At 35.9% G+C, this 12,150-nt stretch overlaps 1 protein-coding gene across 1 annotated transcript in view; it reads left to right on the forward strand.

Moving 5' to 3' along the window:
- The window catches only part of LOC145979617 (retinaldehyde-binding protein 1-like), a 48,124-nt gene extending 36,050 nt beyond the window's left edge, over positions 1 to 12,074 (forward strand). Inside the window, exons 4-5 of the mRNA XM_083112582.1 lie at positions 11,531 to 11,681; positions 12,007 to 12,074. Of these exons, the coding sequence (XP_082968708.1) occupies positions 11,531 to 11,681; positions 12,007 to 12,074 (219 nt within the window). The remainder of the gene's footprint in view (positions 1 to 11,530; positions 11,682 to 12,006) is intronic.
- Positions 12,075 to 12,150: the final 76 nt, after the last annotated feature.

Consider the following 12,150-nt stretch of genomic DNA (forward strand, 5'->3'; position numbering starts at 1 on the left):
ACAATACTGATAGCCTGGGATGTGTAGTTCAAATGGCAGCTTGTTTATAATGTCATTAACCAACCCCCGACCCTCAGAAATATTCCAAAATTTAGGTGGTAGAGTATTAATAATTTTTATAAGATATCCAATCAACTTAGTGTCATTCACTATAAAATTAGACAATTTTGTGCTTATCATGTCCATAATTCCAACCTTTTCATTGTAAAAATTGTGGTTGCCAGCATTTTCCTCCCCAGCTATCACCAATAACCTGTCTACAAGTTTCCTGACATCATCAACCCAGACAAATTCTTTAAGCAGGGTGTTGTATTGTTTGATTCCACTGCCTGTCTTAATTTGTGACCATATGGGCTCGATTAAATTGTTGTATTTTGCTCCACTGCTAGACTTCACTCTTTTTTGTGTGGGATCATTGTTCTGGTATAGAGCATCTGATTTTATTAATATTTCTTTGTAGTGCTCATAGTCTTGATCTGTATAGCTGCCAGGCCTTTTCCTAGTCATCAGTTCTCACAATCCAGGTGTTCCGAGATACTTAACAAAACCACCTCTTTCTCCAAGATGAGATTCTGAATATACAATTAGATCATCTCCCATAAATGTTACTCTGAAATTGCCCATTCTATGTATGATGCTACCATCACGCTCTGTGTCAGCATATAAGCCAAAGACCTCATCTTTGTTGTCTTTAGGTGTGCTTAAATATTTTTGAGCAAGAAGACCCAATTCAATAGGATCCTGAGTAGCTTCAATTCTTCGAGGAGCAACAGGACTAGGTGTATGTATACTGGAAAGTGGGGTGATTGTATAATCTAATATGTTCCTTGCAGCTACAGGTACAAGCTCTGTGATCAAATTTTGATTTTGCCCTGTAACAGTTTTGATATTTTTACCTAATTCACTAATAGCATCAATAATAGGCTGTTCTGTTTGTTTGTGTTGTTCATAAATTCCTCGGTTCTGTGATTTCCATCCCTTAAATCTTTTTTTTTTTTTCAAGATAATCTCTTAATTTAAGATCATCAATGATTGGCCTTTTCATGGTTATTTATATATGTTTCAATGTCTAGAAAATTGTTGATTTTATTTCTGTATTTGCCATTATTGGGTTTTCTTGTCATATCAATTGTGACAAACCCATAACTGTCCTGGTTCCAGCACCTACTGCAAAACTTGGAAAAATCATTGTAGCTCAATTCCCCACCTACATATTCATCATGTATGTGCTTGAGGTTGGTATGATCTTGATGAAACACAAATATAAAATTGCTGTTGTCTCGGATCAGCTGCTTCGGAATTTTAGAAAAAGTCTGTGCCAGGTAGAAACAATCAATGTTTTTGTGTCGCCCCTGTATAAAAAGAAAATTTCTAACCTTGTTTTGATTATCCAGTATAATGTCATCAAACACAACAACAGAATTATCGAGACATTCATGAAGTGGCGTAACATCTGGTTCAAAAGGGGCTATATCCAATCCATCATATAGCTTCATCAGCTGCTGATTATTTAATTGTTCCAAGCTCTTAGAGAAGACATACAAGTGCCTGTTTTTCCAGTCTAACCAGTTGGGTGCCAATAAAAAATTATCAATCATTAGTGTAGTTTTACCACAAGCTGATGGCCCAACAATAAGACATCCAATATTTTCAGGCAGCAACTTGCCATTTCTCTTAATCTGCTGTTCAGGTTCTGGCAGCCTTTTTATAACATCCCATGTGCTCATATTATCACTTTGTCTGCATCGATCCAGCTGTGTTCTGGAAGTCCTAGCCATTTGACAAATAACTTGATGCCTTTTCTGCGGATGATTTTTTCTATGAGATACGTGTCAGGCTGTTTAGTTTTGTTGAGTTCTTCTTCATAGAACCGGCCTTTGAGAATTTCTCCTCGGTGGTCCTTTATTATATATGTGTTAAGGGTCCCAGGTTTAATTTGAACCACTGTAAATAATTCAGTGCTCCAGTTTCTTGTAAAGCCTCTTTTGAATAAGTGCTTATATTTGCTGATTCTTACTTGATCACCCACCTTGTATTTGGCCTTTCTTGTTGTTGGCTGGTATCTAGGATAATAAACAGTCCTGATCAATTTTTGCTCATCAGATGAAGTTACTTCAGAGGGTTTCATGTTGATTGTGGAATGGACCGAGTTGTTATATTTATGTAGAAGTTCTGGAAGAATATTAAGCCATTTATAATTACCTTGAAGTGTAAATTGTTTATACATAAGATTTTTTAGGATTTTGTTGAATCTCTCTACAATTGAGGCCTCGAGATCACTGTAACTCGAATAATGTTGTATTGACTGGCTTTTAATAAATTGTTGGAACACAGAATTATAAAATTCTTTGCCATTATCTGTTTGCAAATAGCGCGGTCATCTTCCACTCTGATTGATGATTGTCCTGATGGCTTCTGTAACACATTTTCCAGTCTTGGATTTGAGTGGCACAGCCCAGGCAAATTTTGAAAATGTGTCTATTACAGTGAGTAGATACTTGTAGCCCTTGTTGATTTTGTCTAAGTTTTTCAGCTGTCCACTTGCCATCTCAATCAAGTCGCTCTGCCATAAATCATCTATGCCTTTTGTGACTACTGGCAGTCTCTTATAATTATGTCTGGCTTGTCTGTGTAATTCATCAACAATAATTTGTCTAGACATAATATGAAAACAAGAATATTGCAACTATGGGGTGTTCAGCAGCTGATACTACAGGATTTTCTAAATATAATTTGTCTCCTATTTGTATATGAAATTCCAGAGAGCCATCATCTTCAGCAAAAGATGTTTCTAATGTATTGGGATCTGAAAAATCCTCTAATTCTACACTGGTGATTTTTGGTTTGTTGTCAGCATTTGTTATTGATAAGATGGGGTAGTGGTGTGCCTGTGGTTGAAGCCAATATTTGATCTTGATTGGTCTCAGTGTGCCCCCAACAAAAAACTGGTAATAAAATTGTGCAGGGGACAGCATATATATTTTGCCACCTGGTGTAAATGGTGAATCATATTCTTTGTTGGGGATGCTGTACAATTTAAGAATTACTGTATGTTTTGTATTCTCAATTATGCCGGTTATTTCTTTTTCTGCTGTAAGCAATCTGCTTGTTACAGATTCAAGGTGCTCATTGATGGTCCTAACAACATCATCATGGCCTGGCTTGATTTTTATGTCCACAACAAGTTTCTTGTATTGTTGCACAATTTCTTGTAGCTGGGTGGCAAAAACAGACAGAGAGCATTTGCTTGATTGGATTCCATGGTCCCTAGCTGTTGCTTGATATTAGCTACAATTTGCTGTAAATTTTCAATAACTCCCAATTTTGAATTTTGAGCAGTAAGATCATGGACCTGTCTTCTGATATCCTCAAACAGGGCATGCAGTTCATTAATATGTTGATTAGTTGGTAGAGTGGCCACTGTCTGAGTAAGTTGTTTGATCTCTGTCTGGATATTCTTGATATCTTCTGATTTCAATATGCGATTCACTGCTCTCTTAATATTTTTAAGTTCCTGTGATGTAGGCAGATTTGTTACAGTATTTTGCAATGATTCAAGTGCCAATTTCACATTATTTAATTCAGAAGCATCAGCCACATTTTGCATAGCATTTTGGAGCAGGGCTATATCTGCCTGAGTGGGTGTTGATTGCTGTAAAATTTCAAGTTTTGTTTGGATATCATCGATCAAGTGATGAAAATCAGATAGCTCAGATTCAGTGTTGAGGTTTTCAAGCTTTGTGATCTGTTGCTGGACACTGACAAGTGTGTCTACAATACCAGGCAGCTGGGATTCTTGTACATTTGTCAAATCACTTTGCACTGCTGCTATTGTACCCTCAAGATGGGTTATAGTACTTTGAATTTTTTCAAAATCTTCATATGTTTCAAGTTGCAGCTTAATGTTGGCAACACTCCGAGTTATTGCACTCAAAGCATCAGAAGATGGCAAGTTGTTCATAAAATTTTCAAGTGTCTCAATTTTTTCCTTAACCTCGGCTATGGCATTGTTCAAGGGGTCCAGATTAGGTATTTGGAGTGATTGAATCTGTTCTTTTAGAGTGGAAATTACTAGATCAAAATCTTCTTGTGATTTTATGCTTTTGACAATTGTTTGGAGCTGTGCCTGGACATTATTTATCTGCTCTTCCAATTGCTGTTTCAATTGCTCAGAGTTGGTGGCCTGGGTCTTAAATTTGGTTTGAAGAGCTGCTACAGCTTCTTCTAAACTTTGAAAATTATCCAATGTTGCCAGATCAGTATATTTCTGAAGCAATCATTTGAGTTCAGAATCAATTTTAAGAAGAGGGTCCATGCATTGTGATTGTAAATTTGTAATTTCTAGTTGAAGACTGGCATTGAGTGTGGTTTGTAAAGCTTGTAAATCACTTCTTAATTTCTTGACTCTGACATCAAGCATCAGAATCTCATCACTGTGATCTTCATGTCTTGTATGGCCAAATATATCATTAGGCATTTTTGTTTTAGTGGTTATTTATTATTGAATATCTAATTCTTAATTCTATAAAAAAAGGTATAAGCTTGTCATAGGATCCAGGGACCTCAATATATAAGCAGTCACCAGCAGAAACAGTATATACAGTGCCAGAAATCATGTTTGAGTGCTTAATTCTATAAATATTTCTCCCTACTAAAATCTTGACATTACCCTCAGGGGTTGTAATAAATTGCAATTGACCACCTACAGGTAATTGGTAATGATTTAAATTATTGTTAAATATGTTACCTGTTTCATCATCAACATCTGTAAGTATGCTGTTCAGATGAATAATTAACAAAGCACTTAGTTTAGATATTATATCAGAAGAGGGTTGTGCTGTTGGCAGGTCCATAATAGCCTGTTTTTTGAACCCAAATAAGTTCATAGGCATGTTTATTTATTTCAAATCATGCTCTGTAATTGGGCATTGTTTGCCACTTTTCAAATCACAATGACCCCATGGTAAAGTATGTATGCCACATGATAAAATACATCTCTTATCATCATGTGGATCCAGAGCCACTTTTCTTACAATATTGCTAGTCAACAAGTGATCCACACTCTGAATTCTGGATTCTGATGTTCTGATTGTGCTACATGATTTGAGGCAATTTTTGTAATCTTCAAATTCAAGCTCTTTGTCCACAATTACTCTGCCAATGCCCTTGGCCATTTTGGCAATAGCGCCACTACATGTTTCAAAACTGTACATCTTGGCCCTTAACCCAGCAAATGAAACAATAACATCACCAAATGTCTCACCTTTTAACTTGCCAGGCACCTTTTTGTTGTGGTGTTTAATTTTTGAATGTTCAGTGGTATCAAAATATTTAAACAATTCAGGCTGTGCTATATCTTGATAAACATCTTCTGTTTGAATATCAAGAACAAAACTATCTGTGTCCATGTACATCAGTTTTACACGATTCTTATAAAAAGGCTTCAACATATTATAAAACAATTTTAACATGTGTAATTTGGCCAATTCCAATACCACAGCCCCTACATAAATAGGCTTATCAAACTTAATCTTTGTTTTTTTCATGTTGAAAAGTGCCATATTCTCATCATAAATTCTTCTGTAATTGAAGTTAGGCTTTCCAATCAATTTTTTGCTCCGGTTGGGGTCAGTAATTATTTTAACATCAATATGTTTTCTGACATTTTCAATTGTTTTGCCATACACTGAATTGACCATCAATTTAAACAAAGTTTTATCAAATTGGCTCAATGCAGATGTTCGAAGCTCTGTGTTTGTATCAATATATGGTTTCAACCATCTTGAGTGCCTGAACCTCAAAACTTTTCCAATTTTGGTCACTTGAACACCATGTTTCATCAGGAACTGGAGGTTTTTGTAATATATGACATAATCCTGTTTCGGCTCTAGATTCATCATCAATTTCTTCTGTTTAGAGCCAGGTGATCACTTAACCTCGGGAATTGGGGGCAGATCAGAAAATATGTTGTGTAAATCATCAGGAATTGTCAGATCAACCTCTAATAACAGGCCATAGTTACTGTCATCAAAATCCTTAAGATCTTAAATATTGAAATCTTCGACCCACTCAAGCCCTGCATATGGCAGTTTTTTCATCATGGCATAACCATAGAGGCTGTTGGCATCTACATACAGTATATAATTTGATGACAGTGCTGGATCATAATCAGGAATATATTTGTTATTTGCTCTGGCATATCTCTGAGAACATTGCACCATGCCTCCTCTTATACATTGTTCCATAAACAGATACATATCTTGATCCTGGATCAGATCCAATTGCATTTTAGTGTTTAAAAACATTGCAGACCATGCTAGGCCCGGAGCACTGTAAAAATACATTGGATCCAGCTTATAATTTTGCATGGAAGATTTTCTGAATGCCTGCAGTATATCAGCTAAGAGGGTCACATAAAGTTTTAAATAAGCCTTGTGATAATCACCAAATGTCTGGCATTTTAAATTGTTCCACATCAACTGGGCATGGTGATAATCTTCATCAGTGATTCCAGATCCTCTGATTTTGCTGTAAAACTCTTGTTGTGGTGGCAGAGAACACTTATCAAATTTAGAAAAATCTGTAACATAATCATATGGATATACACCGTTCCGCCTAATTAATTTCAGGTCCTGATTTGGAAACAAAGCACATGTGATTTTGAATTGATCATCAGATAATTGAGTGGCCAGTGTAGCCAGGCTAGCCGATAAAATTCTGTAAGAATCAAGAAATCTTAAGTGAATAGGAACACCATTAACTTTAATTATTTTGCTAATGGCAATGTATTTTTCATTATTTTCAGCTAAAATATTTAAATTCTGCTTGTCAAACCCCTCGTACCTGATCAGATGATGAAAATCATAATTGGATGCACCATGGCAAAATATAGGGACAAATTTTGGTCTCTGGATCTTAATATTACAGCTATTACACAGGGCCATTAAGAATTTACCATCTGTATGAGAATGGTGATGTACCTTGATATTTGTATCTGAAAATTCAGAATCACATACCGGGCATTTTTCTGCATTGTTGAAATCTTCAATCTGTTTCTCTGTTAAAGGCAACATAGGTTTTGATTTTAATAAGACATTAGATGCTATGTCATGGCACTCATTTTCTATTCTATCTGCAAATTCTTTGATGGCATCTGCTCCCATGTATAAATCTTCTTTACTAACAACACCATCCTGTACAACCACATAATAAAAACTAGAAGGTTCATGTAGCTGATATGATGTAATTGAAGGTTCATCAGGATCTGGGCTACAGAATGCAAGAGGTTTGAGATTTGATTCAAAATCACAGACTATATATGCTGGGTGTTCCAACAAGGCTTCAAATTTTTTGAATTTGGCATTTTCACTTGGATTAGGCATCACCATATGAACAGGTTTATGGTTGCCACAGTATTTCAGATGCTCAATTAACTTGTTTTTAGCAATTTCTGCATTCTTTTCACAAACACCATTCACCATTTTTCTACCATCAAATACAATTAAACATCTTCTGCACAACTTGAATATTTTATGAGTTTTGTCTAGTTGTGTTCTGACTAAAGCTTCAAGATTTTGTATCAGAGTATAATGGCGTGTATCATCCCCTTCAATTAAGAGCAGATCAATCGGAACAGCAGAATCATCATCAAATGTAATGATTCTGAGAGGTGCTATCAAGCAATTGCCACGGCCAGTAGAACAAATAAATACATTAATAGATAATTGTTTACCATTAATATCCCGGGCCTTTTTTTCAAATTTATCAATATTCTGAACAGACATTGGATATTCTAAACCCTCCATTGCCTCATCAAAATCATGTTCATGTTGTTTATAATAAGTTATTCTCTCAGGATTCCTTGAAACTGGATACAAAGCAGCTAAAATACACCACAAAAAGCATTTCCCATCATTATTTTTTATATTAACCACGGCTTGTTTGTTTTTAATATTGGCAGGTAATGGCAAATATGTAGATCCTTGTAATGGGCTGAATTCAGAAATATTAACATATAACTTGTGTGGAGATCCGCATAGGCTCCATCCAGACTCTTTTGCTGCAAATTCAGAGTGTTTAATATTCAATTGATCTATCAAACTGCTTATTATTTTGTCTGAATTTGCATTTGAATATACCGGTACAGTTTCTGTTATGTGGGGCTGTGTAAATTTTGTGCCATTTGGCTTCTTATATTGTGTAAACAATTTGAGGGACAGCTTATAAAAGCCATTTTGTGCATTTAGAATTGCCTGCACATCTGGATTTATACTGTTCAAAAAATTCTTAATGTCACATCTTGGCTCTGATACAAAACGGTGATCTCTTAATTGGCCATTAAAACTGCTATGGATGGGTTCATAGCGTGGCTGCTTTGCCGGTCCAGCATTAACAGGTGTTTCATGCTTCCTTTTCAGACCACATGTAGATGGTTGTGGGGGCAATGTTGATGACTGTTCATAACAAATACACTTATGCCATTTGTAATAAGCCTTGCTTAATATTTTATGGCATCTTGGACACATTTTTGTGGCCTTTCTGCATTTCTTAGGGTCACAAATATGCCGGATGCCGGTGTCTAGACCAATTAGAACTAGTTATATTTTTTTTGCATTGATTGCAATATTTTTGATTTGGCATTTTTGTTGTTTGTTTATATATGGACAATATGCCAAAACAATTATAACAGCAGCTAGTGGCTGAGCTGGTGCTTTTATACCCAAACAACAGCAATAACTAGGCTCTGGTGATCCCCAATATAAAAGAGTTTTGCTTTTTTATGCTGTTGTTCAACGCACTTTACAAGGTTTCAAACCTCAGCTGTATATCAGCTAGCAGTGAATATTCTCAAAATCTCATGTGTGGAGATATTATTTTGCCACATGTATTTCAATCTTACCTATTTTATCAGGACTCAAACCCAGAGCCTCTTGATTACAAGGCAATAATACCAACACTTAGCCATCAGGGGAGGCCCACACACACTACCAGGTTTCAGACCTGGGGGCCTCTTGATTACAAGGCAACAAGACTAGCACTTCTCCATAGAGAGGTCTTAAACCCAGAAGCCTTTGATTATAAAGCATATAAGGCATGGGATATGTCCATATTCTATTGAGCATCAGAACCCAGGAGAGCTATATATCAGCTAAATACAATTCAAAGTTGAACTTTGAAATGTGCAATGAAAAATCTGTAAGTCCCAGTTGTGTATATATTATCAGAACGAGGCAAAACCTGAATCCAATTCAGGCTTATATGACAAAATGCAAGAGGCCAATGTTCTTTTTACTAAGAATTTCCCTTGGAGTCAATAACATGATGGAATGTATGGGGAATTTTCCCTGAAAGAGCACAGTGTAGATTTTATCTCATGCATGCAAGCATATTAAATCTCCCAGGCTTGCATAATTGCTGGCCGAGACATGAAACTGATCAAAGATTAGAAAAAACATGAAACAATTTGCAGCCTGACCTTGTCCTATTGTATTGATCTGTAAGTTGTAGAGGATAAAAATATAAGCTTTTTGCCTTAGTTTTTAAGTGTAGCCAAAACAATATCAAGGGGGGGGGGGCATATTTTTGACAAGTTTATAGACAACAAACTGAGAGATGTAGCTTTTACACACATGGGCAAATCTGTCTGAGGGGAGTTCTTCTTTTCTACACTAGATTTCAAAATTCTTTAGATTTAAATATGTACACACATGGCCGATTGGGCTATATGCCCCCTCTTGACATAATTTTAAGTGTGGGCAAATCGTGGCATATGAACTCTTCTTTTCTACACTAGGATTCAAAATTCTTAGAATTAAGAGCATATCACACTTGAAGAATTGGGGAATAAGGGCATCTTGGCATAATTTTAAGTGTGGGCAAATCGGGCTGTTTAATCAAATAACGTCTTCTTTTCTACGCTATAAGTGCACTGGTTATAGGTCAAATCATACTACTATATTCTGTTCTTCGATATCCATTTCTTTTATTTTCACACACACATGCGCAGTTAAAGTGTTAAAAATGAAGGTGTGCATGGATATTTTTTAAGCCTTCATATCCCTATTTGGAAAGGGGTGTTCGTCGCTGAACATGAACATTGTTTTCATAGAATTTCTAAGACTGTACGTTTATAGAAAGTAGAACAAGATTGATGTCATAATTAACTTACAATATGATAAACAATCAAGAGGTACGGTTATACGAAACGAATGCATGACGTTTCTCAGGATGGTTTACGTTTTGCCGGGTGTTTGAGAAATAATTGACGGCTTACAAACATTTATTGCAGATAAACTATTCAACTTACGTTAATGAAACCATTCTGAAGAAATGTGGAAAGCACACACTTTGTGCGTGTATATTTTGTTAAACTGAGAGTTCAAATTCTAACCGCTAAGCTACACTCACATCACTCTCAGTGTTTTGTTCAGTGTTTGGCCCCCAAGATCACGGGACGTAACACCTTGTGACTTTTCTTTGCGGTGTTTCATCAAGAGCAGGGTATTCGTCAAACAGGTGCCACATGATATAGCAGACCAAAGGGAGCGCATCATCGTAGCTTTAGACACTATTGACAGGCCCATGTTGATGCAAGTGTGGCAAGAAGTAGACTATCGTGTAGAAGTATGCCGCCTCACCCGTGGTGCAAACATTGATGACTTGTAGGTGTCAAAAAGAATGTTTGCATTCCTCTTTCGTTATGGACTAGTTTTATTAACGTACGTTCGATACTTTAATTGCAATATTTTTTTATAACACCTCAATTAATTCTAAAACACCCGGTACATTTTTGACACGTATTTCACGCAGCACGCATTTCTCTTTTTTCTATCTCTCTCTCTCTCTCTCTCTCTCTCTCTCTCTCTCTCTCTCTCTGCCTCTCTAAGCGTGTTTGTGTGGGGGCCACTAATAATTTCTTCGCCGGAAAATAAACTCACTCTCTTCTGCAGTCGTCACTGTTTCGTTAAGTTTTTCAGCAAGGTGGTGGAGTAAAAGTGCTGCGTTATGGCACTGGCAGATAAAGGTTTGATCATTTTTTTTTACTTCTGTGGTACCTGTTTGTCCGCCAGTGGAATATTCACTTTAAACACAAATGCATTTACTGTGCCATTTATAAATACCGTCAATGATGTTAAGGACAGAATCGTAACGAAGCGTAAGTCTGTACATTTTCTAAAGGCTTCAATCTGACCAAGGGTCATGCACTCATTCTACCAGCCAGTTGCTCTTCTTAGGCATGTCAAATATACAAAGTCAAGTGTGAAGATTATTCCTGGAGTATTGGTGTAGCAAACTGGTAGAATAAGTGAATGACCCTTGGTCAGATTAAAGCTTTTTAGAAAATGTACAGGCTTACGCTTCGTTACGGAATTATCATACAATTCCTCTTTTAATAGTATATTTACAGTACTTGGTACTAATATATTCTACTGCTTACAATAGTGTTGTTTTAGGGAACGATATTTTTTATTGTTGGTGTGAGATATCAAGTGTCCTTCTTCTAAAAGCATTTTATTTCTGTTTATTCCAGATTAAGAAATTCTATAACTTTAAGAGTAGGTGTTCATATCTATTTGAACCTGCAGTTTATGAGAGAGTTCAGCATATTCACAAAATGGGAGTTTTCAACCTACTGCCGCAAAGAGATGCCCTTGGAAGAGGTATACTTATTTTCAAAGCAGGTAAGTTTTTTTTAAGGAATGTATGCGGTTCATTGAGAGAAGTAGGATTGTAATTTACGTACGCGTAGATATACTGAAGGGAGGCACAAGGGGAGTAGAAATTAAACTAAATAAACAAATGTATTTTTACAATTGTACAACTTCATTTTCATATTTCCACAACTTTTACAGGTCTTTTCCAAATATACATCAATAGAAATATATGTGAAATTTTTATTTATTTTAAAATAATGAATTATTTTATCACGGTTGTACATTCAAGTGTGATTTTTCTGGAATACATAAGAAATGGTAAGACTAAATATTAATATATTCTCCCTAATAGTTGTCCTTGCTCAAATAAGAATAGACATTATGTTAGAAACAGGATTTATAAAATTGAATCGATTTTAAATACTGTTATAATATCTAATCGGCAGGAAATATTGAAACTTCTATGTGCACTGCAGATGACCTTGTCAATCTCCTG

This window comes from Lepisma saccharinum, chromosome 26 (assembly GCF_977018435.1).
Source record: "Lepisma saccharinum chromosome 26, izLepSacc3.1, whole genome shotgun sequence".
Taxonomy (NCBI): Eukaryota; Metazoa; Arthropoda; class Insecta; order Zygentoma; family Lepismatidae; genus Lepisma; species Lepisma saccharinum.